Here is a 17,441-nt window from a genome sequence, read left to right as displayed (position 1 = left end):
TTTTTCCTCACATTCTAATTTAAATATTCACTACTGTACCAGACAGTTGGGTTTCAACCTTCATGTCATTTACAGGGAGTTCACTGCCCAGTATGATAGCAGGTACCCATTTATCTTTGATTATTGGATGAAAACCTCTCGTCTCATGTTTGAGCTTTTCAGAAAGGACAAGGAAAGAAGCCTTCATGAGAAAACACACAAAGTGAGTGAAAGTGAAGCAAACAGAGAAGAGGACAGGACTCTGGACTTGGGACTTCAAATCACATGATTACCACTGCTTACACACCTGATCACTCCCCCCAGTCAACCTTTATACAGTGTAGTTTACAGTATACTCCACTTGCACAGGATCCTAGTGTTCTCATGCTGGGGCTAGAACAAGGTCTTTGCCAATGCACTGGGGCTTTGCAGGGTGAAAAAGTGGGCAAACAACATTAGATCAAATACAACAAAACAAAATAAATCCTACACCCCTGACTACATTTAGTTAAATAAACCCTTCTCCAGATGCTGACAGAAGATTGTTGTGCGAATAAAGACCCTGCTCTCCTGACTGGCTGATCAGAGGCAAAGGTCTGACCCACTGAATGACACCTCTGCCTGCCATTCCCCTACAAATATGCATCTACACAAACAATGAAAGAGATACAGTACATAAAATCCAGCAAAACACATTGGTTTCTGCAAATTTACAACCAAAAGGGAACATACATTTACAGGTATTAAATCTATAAAGAAATGACAAAAAAAGGTTGTGGGAGGGGAGACAACTTCAAACATAAAGAAGCGAGGCAACCTTATAAGGAAATCATGATGGCAGGAATCCAACAGCTCATGATAGGCCAGGTTAACAAGTAAACAACAAAACCATCCTGAATATGTGAAGGGATATGAGCAAGTGACAGCGACCCAGCTAGGACAGGACAAGCATTGCTATCTCATTCTCTACGCCTGCAGTCTATATGCTCCAATGTGCAGATATAAATAGCATCCATTAACACGGCATTATTAACCACTGAGAGGAGTAAAAACAGTACATTTAACTACTTAGCATAGGCTATGCTAAAAGGTGGAAGTCTGTTGTGTTAACTGGATCATTCTCTTCCTTGTTCTTCCTTCTACATTCTTTACATCCTTCTCTTGAAGTCACCAATAATGAATATAGGTTTTATTTTAACTTGATGATAAAAACAATTGGCCTCCACAGGTATTTAGTTAAATACATCTACAGTACACTGTTGCACACGTCTTGGCCTTTTATTTTTTTTTATCCTTCTGTTTAGCCGCTCCCTGATGATGACTTAGCTGTCTCCGCAGCGAGGCGTGCACACTGTACAGCAGTGCCAATTTTACATCTGTACAACAAGACTGGACAGAACAGTAGTGCTCGACGCCACCTAGTCAATTCAAAGCCATATAAGGTTTTTTTTTTGGAGTTTTTTTTCCCCTTAAAGAAGCATGTAAAAACTATCCCAAGAAAAATGTGGTTAACAACCAGTCATAGTAATGATGAAATGTACAGAGGTTAGCCTATAAGGTCAAGCTATTTCTCCAGGTAGGGTCTCCATTTTTGTTTTAGGTATTTGCTTTAAATCTATTTTTTTTTCCCCCTTCGGATCTCGCTACCGTTACATTCAGCTCGGCACAGTGCAGAACTACTCGCACGACCACGACAGGTGACGACATATTGTGCAAAACAAACTCAAAACCGAAGCTACACATTCGAGTCACGTGTGGTGACGCTCACTGAGGCTGTACTCAAGACTGTGTTTGGTTCAGTGGAGAAGAATATTATCTCGCCTTTGTAAATTAAATGTCTTTTTTAATATATCCAGTAAGAGGAAAAGAGAAACGTCATAATTGGGAATATGGGTGGAGGTGGTGGGGGAGTGGAGCTGTACAGGCCAGGAATATTTATTTATATATATATTTATAATTCAGAAACTCCTCCATAGCTCCAAAGCAGTGAAGAGGAGCCTGTTCGATGTAATGGAATGACAGGGTGTCAGGGTGGGGGGTGCTACCGGCTTCTTCTGTAGTGTCGGCATTGTATCCCCTGCTCTTCAGCTGCAGAAAACCAGAAAGAAATGATGCCGTTAGTTACAGGATTACTGTCTGTTGGGGCACAGAAGCCAAACATATCCGCAAATAAGGTAAATGCTCACTACTAAGAGGATTCCAAACGAGTTAAAGCGTGACTTAGGTTTCATTCTGTTTGCTCACTCAGTAATAAAAAAAAAAAATAAAAATAAACAGTTCAACAAAGAACAGCTGTTTGTTCTTATTTTATATTCATCTGTGTTACAGTATGTAATGGGGGAATCCACTTGTATACAACACAGAAACCTAACATAATTCAAAATCTTGGATCTTTCACATCACCAGACATCCCTCTTACAGTGGTAATGACACAGCTCCCTGAAAACACACAGTGGCAGTCCACTTACTTCTTGTCTGGCTTGCTGCCGCCTCCTCCCCTGATGGACACCGTCTGGCTGTTCTGGTAGAAGCCTCCGCGGTTGAAGTTGGGGTGGGTAGGAGATGCTACTGGCTGCTGCCCAGGCCGGATAGGTTTGGCTGGGGGCAGGTGGAAAAAGAGAGTGAGAATTGCTTATTTAACACTGGAAAGCTAATAGGTTATGCATCTCCCTCTTTCTCTGTCCTTTTGAATAACTCTGCTTTTGCTGGTGTTTCAGATTTGATGTGAATTGTTGACACTGATCCATTATTACCTTAACGTGAGCACAGCCACTCCTATAACTGGTTTAAAGACATTGTTGAGTGTAGCTAAAAGTAGCCTACAAAGAAACCTACAAAGTAAAACTGAAGAAAAGTCTTTTCAAGATCTTCTGTAAATGTAATTCTACAAAAATGCCTATTCCAACTGAGGAAAAAGTTAGCACACCCTCACATGTATGCCCTCTTAAAATGGCTCAAATCACACACAGGTATATCACACCAGGTGCACATAATTAGTAGATCGTTACTCAGCATTTTGAATGAGGCTTGCCCCATCTAAACCTCAAACATTTAGTTTGGTGTGCTCCTGACTGTTGAAGTGAGAGTGAGCACCATGGTGAGAGCAAAAGAGCTGTCAGAGGCCTTCAGAAAAAACATTGTAGCAGCCTGTGAGTCTGGTAAGGGATTTAAAAAGATTTCAAGATTTTGAAATCAGCCATTCCACTGTCTGGAAGATAGTCTACAAGTGGAGGGCTTTCAAAACTGCCAACATGCCCAGGTCTGGTACAAACCATGACACTTCCACCTCCATGCTTCACAGTTGGTATGAGGTTCTTTTCCTGGAATGCTGTGTTTGGTTTACGCCAAACATGTCCTCTGCTCTGGTGTCCAAATAATTCAATTTTGGACTCATCTGTCCAACGAACATTATTCCAGAAGTCCTGGTCTTTGTCAACATTCTCTCTGGCAAATGTCAGTCTGGCCTTGATGTTTCTCTTAGAGAGCAAAGGTTTCCTCCTTGCACGCCTCCCATGCAAGTTAAACTTGTGCAGTCTCTTTCTGATTGTAGAGGCATGCACTTCTACATCAACAGTAGCCAGAGCCTGCTGTAGGTCTCGAGATGACATTTTAGGGTTTTTGGAGACCTCTTTTAGCATCTTGCGGTCTGCTCTTGGTGTGAACTTGCTGGGGCGACCAGACCTTGGCATGTTGGCAGTTGTTTTGAAAGCCCTCCACTTGTAGACTATCTTCCGGACAGTGGAATGGCTGATTTCAAAATCTTTTGAGATCTTTTTAAATCCTTTACCAGACTCATAGGCTGCTACAATGTTTTTTCTGAAGGCCTCTGACAGCTCTTTTGCTCTCACCATGGTGCTCACTCTCACTTCAACAGTCAGGAGCACACCAAACTAAATGTTTGAGGTTTAGATGGGGCAAGCCTCATTCAAAATGCTGAGTAACGATCTACTAATTATGTGCACCTGGTGTGATATACCTGTGTGTGATTTGAGCCATTTTAAGAGGGCATACATGTGAGGGTGTGCTAACTTTTTCCTCAGTTAGAATAGGTATTTTTGTAAAATTACATTTACAGAAGATCTTGAAAAGACTTTTCTTCAGTTTTACTTGTTTAGTTGTATTACTTTAATCTCTCTGTATTGTTAAAATTGAGATTAAATAACCATATATTAAAACGTTACAAAATACACATGCTTTCAAAGGGTGTCCTAATTTTTTCACATGACTGTACTTACAGTGGGGAAAATAAGTATTTGATACACCGCCGATTTTTCAAGTTTTCCCACTTACAGAGAATGGACAGATCTGTAATTTTCATCATAGGTACACCTCAACTTGTGAGAGACAGAATCTACAAAAAATTTCAGAAATTCACAGTTAGATTTTTAAATAACTTATTTCCATTTTATTGCATGAACTGAGTATTTGATCACCTACCAACCAGCAAGAATTCTGGTTCTCACAGACCTGTTAATTTGTCTTTAAGAAGCCCTCCTATCTTCCACTCATTGCCTGTATTAATTGCACCTGTTTGAACTCGTTACCTGTATAAAAGACTCCTGTCCACACTATCAATTCAAGATGACTGTCAATCTCCCTCAGGCTGGGGCTCCATGCAAGATCTCGCCTCGTGGAGTATCAATGATCCTGAGAAAGGTGAGGGATCGGCCTAGAACTACACGGGAGGAACTGGTCAATGACCTGAAGAGAGCTGGGACCGCAGTCTCAACGGTTACCATTAGTAACACACTACACCATCATGGCTTAAAATCCTGCAGCACACGCAAAGTCTCTCTGCTCAAGGCAGCACATGTCCAGGCCCGTCTGAAGTTTGCCAAAGACCATCTGGATGATCCAGAGGAGGCATGGGAGAAAGTCATGTGGTCAGATGAGACCAAAATGAAACTTTTTGGTATAAACTCCACTCGCAGTGTTTGGAGGAAGAAGAAGGATGAGTACAATCCCAAGAACACCATCCCAACCTTGAAGCATGGGGGTGGAAACGTCATGTTTTGGGGGTGCTTTTCTGCAAAGGGGACAGGACGACTGCACCGTATTGAGGAGAGGATGGATGGGGCCATGTATCGTGAGATTTTGGGCAACAACCTCCTTCCCTCAGTCAGAGCATTGAAGATGGGTCTTGGCTGGGTCTTCCAGCATGACAATGACCCCAAACACACAGCCAGGGCAACTAAGGGGTGGCTCTGTAAGAAGCATTTCAAGGTCCTGGAGTGGCCTAACCAGTCTCCAGACCTGAACCCAATAGAAAATCTATGGAGGGAGCTGAAACTCCGTGTTGCCCAGCAACAGCCCCAAAACCTGGAAGATCTGGAGAAGACCTGTATGGAGGAGTGGGCCAAAATCCCTGCTGCAGTGTGTGCAAACCTGGTCAAGAACTACAGGAAACGTCTGACCTCTGTAATTGTAAACAAAGGTTTCGGTACCAAATATTAAGTTCTATTTTTCTATTGTATCAAATACTTATTTCATGCAATAAAATGGAAATAAATTATTTAAAAATCTAACAATGTGATTTTTGGGAATTTTTTTTGTAGATTCTGTCTCTCACAGTTGAGGTGTACCTACGATGAAAATTACAGATCTGTTCATTCTCTGTAAGTGGGAAAACTTGAAAAATCAGCAGTGTATCAAATACTTATTTTCCTCACTGTATATTTAGGTAAATATGGAACCTACCAACCACAGAGGAGTGGTGTGCCACAAAAAACTACACAGACTGCAGATGTGTTTCCAACAATCCCTACTGACCAATCTGGGCTGAGTGTCCCCTCCGAGCCATGTTCTTGGCCCTGACAGCCTCCTTGATGCGGTCCACCTCCTGCTGGTAGCGCTTGCGATCACGGGCAGCGTTCTCCTTGGCCTCCTTCAGAGCCGTTTCCAGGGCCTTGACCCGCTCGGCTGTAGCACGAAGACGCTTTTCCAGTTTAGGAAGCTCACAGCGCAGGTCTGCGTTGTCACGCACAAGCTGCAGGACAGTTTACACAGATTTAAAATCATTTCTTTCATTTGCATTTTCAAATGTTTACCAGCAAAAAAATACAGAGTGAAGGGCATCATGGTCAAACCAAGGTAACAACAGAAAGAAACATGATCAGACTGAACAGAAAGGACAGTGTAAAATCCTAAAAGGACAATAATCATGTTTAAAATGTTCCTGGATGTGTTTGTTGAACCCCTACCTGTTTGTGAACCTTGGTGAGCTGCTCAAGATTGTTCTCAAGAAAGGAGATTTTCTGTTTCTGTGCAGCGCTGCCACCTGTGTCGTCCGAGTCCATCTCAGCACTCTGCAAAAAAACACACATATTACAAAAAATGAAAAAGCAGACTGGCTTATGATGACAGCTCAATACACTTCAGTCTTCCTCACATTCGCTACTATGGTATACTTATTGTAAATTTAAATAAAACTGAGGGTCGGTTTTGGTGAGCTCTGTTTTTGCAAATCAAAGTCTCCACAGTGGAACCAACAGACCACCAACCATCAATTAAAATGAGGTTAACCTTTTTCACTCTGGTGGCCAAGTCCTGGACAAAGAGCTTCCTCAGGTTATGCAGGGTCTGCAGCTCCTTGGCCTGGAGTGGGAAAGAACAAGCTGATTTTAAATTCATGTACAAGTCTTTAAACAAGTTTAACATGAACATACACTCCAGCATAGAAATGCGACTCACTGTTTTATAAACCACAAACCAAAAATGAAGGCTGTTGTTCTTTATAGCTGCTTGCATATCTATGTATCAGTGTCTTTAATCATCAGATAATTTAGATGGACTCACCACTGTCTCTTCAAGACCCTTCAGGTCTTGTCTAGCCTGCTCCCTTCTGTCCTGCATCACCCTGAACAATAACAAAAACAACAAACCCAGTTAAAACTTAAGAAAAAAAGACAAGACAATGCTGCTGGTTTTTTTTTACAACTAACAATACATGAATGTTGACATGTGCTTGGTTTTCATTACATACTGTAAATGTTGTATGATAAGTGGCTACATGTTTACTGCCTCTGATCAGTGATTTAAAGCATATGGAGTCATCAGGTGAAAACTGTGACCAACTGACAATAGATTGGCCATTTGTGTGTGTGTGTGTGTGTGTGTGTGTGTGTGTGTGTGTGTGTGTGTGTGTGTGTGACATACGTAAGCTCATGCAGCTTGCGGCTCTTCTCTTGGTCAGTAGATTTAAGTTTCTCATGCTCCACTCTGAGCCTCTCCTGCTCCAGCATGATCTTCTGGTTCAGACTGGAAGTAACACAATAATACTGTTTATATGACTGATGGTCAAAGAACTGTCAATGTGAGGCCTACAGTGCTAAATGTCTCCGACTGGTATAACGCTGCACAGCATTTTTCATGCTGCGTTTATTCTCACAACTCTGCCGCCCACAGTCACGCTTTTTAGTCAACAGGCTAATTTTTTTTTTTATCTTCCCGGGGCTTTGGCTCTGCTGTGGAAATCCAAATCACAATGCGCTTGAGTGACTTTTGGCACATGAAACGTTACTGGACTTTAGTTACAGGAGTTGGTCCAGTGGAAATGCACCTTTAAACATCTGGTGCTTTCATCTCTTTACATGAAACTACAGACAGAAATTCAAGCCTTACTCCTGCAGCTCAGTAATGAGTTTCTCCTTGTTGTCCAGTTCATCTCTCAGGCTGCTGATCTGCTTCTGATGAGCTTCACGGTGAGAGTGGATCTGCTTCTCCACTGCTTCCTGAACACAAACACAAAATTCACATAACCTTCATTTGATAGAATACGTTTCAAAACTGTGAAAGCCCCAATGCTGGGATTCAGTGATTGACTTTACGGAGACTATAATCTCATGAGAAGCTAAATTCAACAGTGTCAGAATTTCTGAATCAACTTCCTCTCCCCTCCTCCCAAAGCAGCCCTGTCCACTTGTGTCTGCCGTTTAGTGAGGCAGAGGAACATACCTTGACTTCATTGGCAGTCTGGACCTCATTCTCTTTCTCCATAGCATGGACTTTCTCTGTAAAATAAAAACATATGATTCACTGTCATGAGACTAAAATAGAGGAATAAACACAGTGATATTTGTTTTTTTTTCCTGAAAACTATGACAGTCAGGATTTGGAATTTATTGTCTGTCAAACCAGTTCTAGTGTTGCTTATTGATTCTGGTTATAAGTCAAATCTTCAATCTGGCTTCAGCCATGAAAAGAAGAGAAGGCAAAATTTTCTGAAAGCAAAAACCAAATTTACTTTTTTGTAGATTCAGACCTTCACAGCAGATTCCCACTGATCTTTTAGCATGTTCCACTATATTGTAAACACTGTATAGTAAAGCCATACTTTAAACGGCTGGAACTGAAAAGTGTTTCTTAAAGCCTCAGCTCTTGGGAACCAGTTCCAATTCAGAACCAGTTCTTGAAACTTAGTTCTTCAAGCTGGATAAGTACATTGAGGTTAAAGTCCAGAGAAGCTACTGGACTTTTTTTTCTACAGGTCCTGTGAGGATTAACTGTCTCCAACATAAGCATTGAAGCTGAGTTAAAGGGAGTGCTGTGTCACTGCTGTCTCTCTTGCTCTGTTCTCAAACAGTGGCATACCCTGAGCACTGAGCTTGACAAGTTCTTCATTGAGAGAGTCCACATTCTCCTCCAGCTGCCTCTTTTTCTGTTCCACATTCTGCAGGTACTCAGTCAGGGACTTGATTTTAGCCTCATGCTGGAGACAAAGGACATAATATAAGAGGTTACACAGAGTAGAGCCAAGAGTCATGGTGGCTATGGTTTGTATCATGAAGTGATTTTGAAGGATGCTGCTGATGTTTGTCAACTCAAACTGCCAACATGTCCAGTCACAGAATGGTTAGTAGTTAGTTTCTGCATACCTGCGAGATACGCAGCTGGCAAGCAGCCAGCTCCTTCTCATTCTCATCCATCTTCTTGTTGCTCTCTGACTGGGTGCTCTCCAGCTGCTTGCAGCGTTTCACCATGCTCTTCACCTCTGACTTCATCTTACTGATATAGAGACGAGCCACCGTGAACTCCTCGTCTATGAGCCCGCTACCACCATCGTGTTGCTAGAAAGACCAAACATAGAAAGGAGGAAGAGAGGGATCAATAAAATTGTAAACTGGGAAATTGCACTGGTCCTGTGGCCAGTGTTACTATGTTAACAGAGCAGAAACCAACTCAACACCTTGATATCATTGCTGCCCACTGCAATGCCAATCTCGGTTAAATCTTTGAGCAGTGACGACATCATCTCAGTCACCCTCTTCTTCTGGTGGTTGGACATCTCCTTCAGCTTTTGGAGCTCAGAGTCCAGAGATGATAGGATGGACTGCATGAAAAGAGAGCATGTTTTCAAAACGGAACAAAACAGCAACAGAAAATGAAACTGTATTGTGAGAGCAGAGAACAGTGTGCAGACTCTACCACTCTATGTTTTCACACATACAAAATGATCATCAAGCTACCTTTTATATTTCATTCTAATACAGAACTGAGACAGTGCAAATCTAACTCTACTAAAGGCACTTCATGGTACTTTTCACCTTGTACAGTAAAGAACAAATTTTAAACGGTGAAAAAAAAGATAATAAAGCAGCAATAAATATGTGCATGTGTGTTTTGAGTGCATGCGTCAGCAGTTTGCTTTCTCCCTGCAGGCTGTGCGAGTTTAATCAGTGTTGCGCTGAATATTAATACAACCAAAATAAAAGACAAATAAGAGTCATAAGCATCACAGTGACTGGGCATGCTGATATCTGTCCCTGGCTCACCGATTTCTGACTGAGCTCCTCGCTAATAGACTCAAACTCCTTGGTCTTATCCTCGGCCTCCTGGCTCTTCTGGTCATAGTTGACGGCCAGCTCCTCCAGAGCCTGCAGCACCTCCTTCACTTCCTCCTTCTCATGATCACGGCGGGAGGAAGCTATAAGCTGCAAATGAGGGAGGGAAGTGTAATTATACCATTTGATTTCAAACATGTTAGGGCGACTGTAACTGTTCAGTGTTAATATGGACAAATAAGAAATGTTCATGTTTATTTGACTCATTATCAAACACACAAAATAACAGCTCATCTTTGTCAAATCCACAATGAGACCTCGAAGATCATACGTTTATGGTGACTAATTACCTCCTCCTGGTCCAACATCTGCTGCTTCAGCTTCTCTGCCAGTTGGCTCTGCTGGTTGATCTCCTCATCCTGCAAAATGAAAAGACAAAAACAGTATTAGCAGTCACACAAAGCAGCACAGGTCTCACTGTCGACAAACAATAAATGGTAAAGGGTAAACAGGTAAAACACACATTACAAACATCTAACCTAATTTAGCCTTATATGATATTATTTAGGAATTCATTGAGCAAAGAGCATCTGCTATGTGTAAATCCATTTAATTGGAATTATGCCATGCATTTTTAATTGTAGCCAATTTTGTATTAATACTAACTTAACCAAGAGTCATTTATATTAAGCAAACATTGTATCTTAGCATTCAGACTTACACCCAGGCTGCTCCCTCACCTTATCATCCAGCTGTTTGTAAAGCTTGGCCAGCTCAGCCTCACACTTGTCCTTCTCCACATCAGTGAGGCGAACACCAGGCACATTGGGTGTGGATGCCGGCTTGTCATTGAGCATGTTGTCCAGGGCCAGCACCTCAGCGTTGGCCTTCTCCTTGTCAAACTGCTCCTCTGCCGGCACAGTCTCACCTGAGGTAGGACAAAGCATTTATTATGACTACTATGTTTCAAGTGCGTGGACATAAGGTGAAGCCATCATATCAACACAAAGGTGGCCGAGTTTAAAGTGAGACAGCTACAGCCTCACCATTCCTCCATCGGTTGAGCTCATTCTCCAGCCAGTTGATGGTGTTCCTCAACGTCTTATTCTTCTCTTTCTCCCTCTCGTACTTGTGCTTCCACTGCTCTGCTGTCAGCTCGATGTTCACTGTCACAGTGTTCTTGATGGTCTTGGCTCTGAGTGGGGGAAAAAAAACAAACAAAAAAACATTCCTTCTACTGAAAGAACTCATTACATAAAGACTGGACATTTTAAAACTCAAATATAAATGATAAATAAGACAAAGGTATCTACATGACAAACTAAAGAAAACACAGAGAGCAGTATGACTTTTTTTTTTTTTTTACTGGCCAACCAACCTTTGTCCAAACAGGAGAGTGGATTTGGTTTCAGCCTCATTATAGGAAGAAGGCGAGCAGCAGATAACGATGGTAGTTCGACAGTTCCCGCCCAGTGAGTCCTGCAGGATACGAGTCATCTTGCTGTCTCGGTATGGGATGTATGCCTGACAAACACATACAAATATATACAGAAAATTTAACAAGAAAAATACAATATGTAAATGAACTGTAATGGATTTTGGAATAATTCAGAGAATGCAGAATCTGATAAAAGCTTTAGAATTTCTCTTCAACAGAATTGCTGACAAAGTAGAAACCACGACCAAGATATAAAACATGTCCAACAAAACCATTCAGGGACGGACCACTTCCCCTGAAATACAGGCCACATAATCAATCAATTAAAAACTCTGGAAAGAAGGAGCAATTTCACAAAGCAAATGCAACTAAACTGACTATGAGAGAAGATGTGGCCAATAGCAATAGACGACTGATCAGATGGCCAATTAATCAGACCAATTTTTGGCATTTTTAGATAACTGGCTCAGCTGATGTTTGTGCTCACAAGGCCAATTAAGTTAATCAAATTTGTTATTATTCTCATTTGCTATTATTAAATTTCTATATTTTATCTGCCGCCCCATTCACTGGCCTCCCCGCTTTTCAAAGATGGGCACCGACCATCACAAAACCCACACTGGTCAACCGCTAGTGGCTAACACCTTAATTTAACAATTTCCTGTGGGAAACCCTGCAATTATGGATCAATAAGAAGAAAAACAACACCAAAGCAAAGTGTGGTCTTCTCTAAACTGGGATAACGCACATGTGGCTGCTGTTCTGAAACCAAGGAAGAGGCCTGAGGTTTCACCAACACTAAGCCAACAGGATGTGATGACTTCAGTTACATGTCTCATGACTGCAGTAGAGTTAGATGCCAGTAAAAAGATTGATTTGATTTATTCTTTCAAGCATATAAAGACAGTTGATATGTCAACACACATAATTTTACACATATCCAACAAATGCTAATCCAATATCAATGTGTTTATACCTAGTACATGCTTGAATGGAGTAGGAAGAAGTCAGACTTATCCAGTCCTACCCCATGACATCATCTTACCATCATTGGTTTGCAAGCAGCATCTCTACATAAATAATTCTCTTCTACACCACACAAGTAAAATACTAAAAAATTATAGGCTGGGGCTGGAGTGTTAACATTCTTACATAATTACATTCTTAAATAATAAGATAACTACAGAGCTCAATGTTGTTATTATTATTATTGATATAAATGGCTGAACTGCAGCAGTCTGCTATAAATATTCAGGCACCACTATGCTCAGATGGAAATGAGACATCTCTGGACAATAGCTCATTTGTTCTGGATCATCACAGACACAGAAGCAGCTGCCCGCTCCAGGTTGTTCACAGAGGGAAGGGGCAATGGAACAAGCCAGTCACTGATTAGTGAAAAAATGTGAAGCGGGGGGCGGGAGGTGGGGGACTACATGATTGCATGCGCTTAACATTACATTTGCTCTATATTCTCTAAGTGTTGCTGGACTTTTTGCCTTTCCAGTTTGTTTTTCCCTTGTTCTATGCATCTTGGCAGTCGATGAGGCTGTGCCAGAAATTTATGCTGTGCCTTAAAATGGTACTTTCACAGTGAAATTACTGACAAATGACAAATGTGGTGGTTTCCCTGATGCACACCTGGCTCTTGGCTGTGAGACTGGTAAACAGTACAGACTTCACTTCTGTCTGCTACATTGACACTAATAACTGAAAACCCAAAATACTATAAAACATTCAGGGAAACACCATCGCCAGAGGTTAGAACAGATCTAACACTGGTTGTGCTGAAAAAGTCGAATCTGGACTCATTATGTTCTGTAATACAGACTAACGCTTAACTGTGTGATATTATCGATTAGCAAAACCATTGACCTCAACAGACAATTAAATTTTACTTACAGAGCAATTTAAACAACCAAAACAAACAGAAGAACATACTCAACATATGGATTTCTGTCAGCAGAGGTAGAACAGTTTTAGTATACAACAACCAGGCATTCACTCTGTGCTACTGAAGCATAATTACTGACCGTTCCTTCAGCCAGAGCAGAGATGACGTTTCCCAGGGACGACAGAGACTTGTTGATGTTCTTGGCCTCATCCAGCACAGCTCCTTCTGCCCCGGTCTTACTGACCTGAAATTTACAAGCATGGTAAGCTCAGGAGGAGGCGATGCAGCCCAAAGGTGAAAACAAAGAATGGACTCCAATCTGAGCCTGACCTAAATAAATTACAGGCAGACAATACAAAGAAAATGGCTACTGATACTTTATTATAAAACAACAAATAAGCCAAATTCTTTAAAACTGTAGCAATAGGTTTAACAAACAGTTTAGGCTTCCTGTGATTCTCTATACCTTTTCACTACCAGCCAGATCCACCAGGTAGAGCTTCCCGCTCAGTTTCTGTTCTGTCTGAGTGTTCTCCTGTTTGACATTTATCAGGAAGATACTGTGACTCCTGGAGCTGTGCTCGTTCATGTCTGCCGAAGAATTAACACATGTGGTCAAACGGTATCAACCTCAAGTGCAAGAAGCCCAGACTCTGGGTTTATGACACAGACTGTTGGATAAGAACAGGACAGCATCTTACTTGTAACTGCTACATGTCTGTTAGATTTGCCTTCATCAATTGTATCCATGACCTCATCTGGGCTGCAGACAAATCTCTCAGTGCAGCCCTTAAAACAATAAAAACAGAACATGAGGTTAGATTATTGGCCTACTCGAACAGGTTTTTTTCTAGATCTTTAACATCTGACAGGAAGTTAGGGCTCACCTTGACATAGGGTACTCTGTTTTTGTCTTCATGAACTGACAAATTGGTCTTTGACACTAAAGTAAAGAAAAGAAAGTGTCAGGGACACGGACTTTGCAATATAAAATGTTAAGACTGTAATGGCATTTTTCAGTATATCCATTTATATTGTTAATTTACATATTAAACTATAGTCTGCTAACAATTGTGGTAACTAACTGTGGTGACCTTTCACACACTGGACAAGTGAACTCTTGTTTTCTGCTGACACACTGAATGCCTAAGGTATCTTTGTTTGCTGCAAGAAGCTACTGTAAATATCCGCAAGCATTGAAAGTATCTCGTGAACCTTTTGGAAATCTGAAACTCTTTGAATACAGATGCATAATTGTTCTCAGTGTACCCTCCTTTTGTGTGACGTTATCATCAGCTTTATACTGAACTGAATCTCCCTTTATTCTTTGAGTCTCTGTAACATGCATCCTGGTGTGCTGTTGTAGGCAACTCCTTTCTGCAGAAATAAATCAACCTGAAGACATATCCATTCTCAGATCTCTTTATTTCTCACTCACTGCTGGTTGTTCATTATTACAAAGGAAATACCATTTTTCCTTAACAAGACATGATTTCCCAGGGCATACTAATATTTACTGCTGTCTTTGCTTCATTTCTACCACTGGTTTGGGATGATTTTTGAACACATTTCAAAAACTTCAATGGCTCCCATCATGTCTGCAGATGCTCATTTTTCTTTTTTTTTTTTTTTTTGCAGGTTTTAGCAGCTCGTTATGTCCGCCTGTTACCACTGTCTGGTACAATTAAGAGAAATGAGAGGTTCAGTGTTTACACCACCATCACAAGCACTTACCATCCAAAAGGTCCCGGATCTTGTCTAGGTAAATTTCAAAATATGAAACCTTTGAACGGAGAAATGAACAGAAAATGAAACTCACTAATTTGCAATGCAAGATGTGGAGAACACAAAATTCAAAGACACTATCAATTCATAACCATAACACGAGACCAACAGGGAAAAAACATCTCAATGTGAAACAAAGAAAAGGAAAAAATATCAATGGTGTTTTCAGCCCTACTTATAATATTTCTTTCTACTCTTAATTTTATTCTTTTCAGGATTAGCTGAATAACTCATCTCTAAGCCTCTCACAGATTCAAATAGCTACACGGGTTTCGCCCAGACAGTCAGCTCAAATCTGACATTTTCATGTGGTTAAAGCAAGTTAAGTCTACATAAAACACTCCAAATTAAACTACATCAAGAAGAGTGTGCGCCACCACTTTTACATTTCATTATTTCTCTCATTCCCAACACAACAAGCATTGAACACTGTGTGTTGCAATGTACGAGCAGAGATCAACAAACGCAGCTAGGAAATATGACAACAGTGGCACTGTGTAACTTGTTATATACTACCCTCCTGCCTCGCTAATTATAGTACAGGAAAACTGCAAAACTGAAAGTAAGCAGCCATAATTTTGGCCATACTTGCAGTATATCATTACCTGAGGCTAGAATTCAAGATTAAAATTGCACTTCCTATTCAACAAATGTGGCACATGTCAACAGCTCGACCCCTTATACCGACTTACTTTGATATGAAACTCCAGGTTTTCGTCCATGGAATAGATGTAGTTGAAGATATCTTGCACTATCCTGGGGATGATGCCCATTGCATCTGTGTCATGGAGATTCCCCTATAAACAGGAAGAAATCACATAATGTATAAAGTGAAACTTTTTCATTCAAACACAATATGCACTTCATTTGAAAATAAACATTTATAAGAAGTAATCCTTACCTCCATGGTGTGTGTTTTTCCAGATGATGTCTGTCCATATGCAAAAATTGTTCCATTGTATCCCTCAAGAACATCTGAAAGACACCAGACAGAACTTGTTGAGCTAAGGATTCAAAGAATTGCTGTATTTAAAATGAGATTTAAACAAGGCTGGGCTGATGTCTTTTTGCAGTGTACATGGCTCTACATAATAGGTCTGGTTTGTAAATACAAAAGTAAGACCTCACCTTTTACAATCTTCTGGGCACAGGCATTGTACACTTGTTCCTGTGTTGTGTTTGACTGAAACACTCTGTCAAACATGTATGGTTTGCCCTGGAACAAACAAAAGGAGAGCGAGAGAGCTCACCAGTACTGTGCAGCATCATTAAAATGATCTGATTTGTGTCTGCTATTTTCTTTTGCCAGTTATACATTCTAAATGTCCAGCAGTTTGTTTTAAATCAATATAGTGTGTTCAGCGATAGCAGTGCCAAAGACAAGAAATGGCCCTACAGATCTAACAACTACTTTTATTATCAGCGGTCCTTCTGACTATTTTTTGATTCATCAATTGATTGCTTTGGTTATATACCATCATAAAATAGTAGGGGTGTAATGATACACTTAGCTCACGAGACAATACACAATATTGTGTTCATGAGAATGAGATGATATTTTAACACTATTTTAAATAAATCTTCAATGATAAAAATATATGACTGGAAAATAGCCCTTTACCTGACTGAAAGACACACAATGACCTTCTATGCACTGCATTGACCAATCACGTATTGTACGGGGGATGGGGGGGGACGAGAAACAGGATTTGGGTGAACTTTTGTTTACCTTGTTAGAATGAGCATTCACTGCTATTCAACATTTGGTCCACAATTAACGGACCATAACAACACGCCATGCATTTGGAAATGTAAATGAAGCCACTCATGTCAACTTGTCACAACATGGCTGTTGTGTTTCTGCCAGACTAATGTGAACGCATCATCACACTCTGTCATACTGGCCTGGTTGTGTTATCTACTGTTATTGCGAGACAGCTTTTGCCTTGACGAGGAATAACGTCATGTCTTAATACTGCGAGATCTCACAGCACAGGATCTCAACACAGCCCTATAAAATACCCATTATAATTTCCCACAGTCCAAGTGGCATCTATGCTTCATTAGTTTTCTTTACCAACAATTCCAAACACAATTATATTCAGCATACTGCCATATAAAGCTGAATGTATTAGTGAATAATGGCTTCATAAATGTGAACTTCTTAAATGTGACAGTGTGCTGACTGTCTATGTTTTACATCAATGCCAACTGACTCCTGGTTGGACAAATGAGCTATTAGGCTAATTAATATGTCCTGTAAAACTGCAATAGGCATTTCCGCAGTGTTTTCAAAAAGCAGCAAATCCTCACAAATGAGAAGATGGATTCTGTTCTGCCTTTTTTTCTACAATGAATTACTAAAGAAGATAAATTATCAAAACAGCTTGTGATTAAGTTTCCTCACTAACTGTTTCAACCCTAAACTTCATCAACAGAAAACAAATGCATGCAAATTGTACCCAGATTCTGAAAACAAACACTTCCTTGATAGATAAGCTGTCATAGTTTGTGCTCTCAACCTATGTCATGTTTTTCTTGGTTGCATACTAGCTCACCTGTATCA

The 17,441-nt window shown here is 40.7% G+C and overlaps 1 protein-coding gene across 1 annotated transcript in view; it reads right to left on the bottom strand.

Moving 5' to 3' along the window:
• Positions 1 to 1,260: 1,260 nt before the first annotated feature.
• Positions 1,261 to 17,441, bottom strand: part of LOC109967075 (kinesin-1 heavy chain) — a 20,331-nt gene continuing 4,150 nt past the window's right edge. The window contains exons 2-26 of the mRNA XM_020612416.1: positions 16,004 to 16,091; positions 15,777 to 15,850; positions 15,568 to 15,672; positions 14,825 to 14,873; positions 13,978 to 14,033; positions 13,792 to 13,879; positions 13,557 to 13,681; positions 13,230 to 13,334; positions 11,137 to 11,282; positions 10,805 to 10,953; positions 10,499 to 10,686; positions 10,109 to 10,177; positions 9,750 to 9,908; positions 9,164 to 9,307; positions 8,853 to 9,044; positions 8,569 to 8,686; positions 7,933 to 7,988; positions 7,600 to 7,709; positions 7,135 to 7,236; positions 6,775 to 6,835; positions 6,502 to 6,573; positions 6,180 to 6,284; positions 5,749 to 5,965; positions 2,448 to 2,577; positions 1,261 to 2,067 (exon numbers count right to left, since the gene is read on the bottom strand). Of these exons, the coding sequence (XP_020468072.1) occupies positions 2,064 to 2,067; positions 2,448 to 2,577; positions 5,749 to 5,965; positions 6,180 to 6,284; positions 6,502 to 6,573; positions 6,775 to 6,835; positions 7,135 to 7,236; positions 7,600 to 7,709; positions 7,933 to 7,988; positions 8,569 to 8,686; positions 8,853 to 9,044; positions 9,164 to 9,307; positions 9,750 to 9,908; positions 10,109 to 10,177; positions 10,499 to 10,686; positions 10,805 to 10,953; positions 11,137 to 11,282; positions 13,230 to 13,334; positions 13,557 to 13,681; positions 13,792 to 13,879; positions 13,978 to 14,033; positions 14,825 to 14,873; positions 15,568 to 15,672; positions 15,777 to 15,850; positions 16,004 to 16,091 (2,712 nt within the window). The 3' untranslated portion in view covers positions 1,261 to 2,063. The remainder of the gene's footprint in view (positions 2,068 to 2,447; positions 2,578 to 5,748; positions 5,966 to 6,179; positions 6,285 to 6,501; positions 6,574 to 6,774; positions 6,836 to 7,134; positions 7,237 to 7,599; positions 7,710 to 7,932; positions 7,989 to 8,568; positions 8,687 to 8,852; positions 9,045 to 9,163; positions 9,308 to 9,749; positions 9,909 to 10,108; positions 10,178 to 10,498; positions 10,687 to 10,804; positions 10,954 to 11,136; positions 11,283 to 13,229; positions 13,335 to 13,556; positions 13,682 to 13,791; positions 13,880 to 13,977; positions 14,034 to 14,824; positions 14,874 to 15,567; positions 15,673 to 15,776; positions 15,851 to 16,003; positions 16,092 to 17,441) is intronic.

The sequence above is a fragment of the Monopterus albus genome, unplaced genomic scaffold (genome assembly GCF_001952655.1).
Source record: "Monopterus albus unplaced genomic scaffold, M_albus_1.0 scaffold125.1, whole genome shotgun sequence".
In the NCBI taxonomy this organism is placed as follows: domain Eukaryota; kingdom Metazoa; phylum Chordata; class Actinopteri; order Synbranchiformes; family Synbranchidae; genus Monopterus; species Monopterus albus.
Note: the sequence above shows the minus strand (reverse complement) of the source record. Positions and strands in the feature narration are given on the sequence as shown.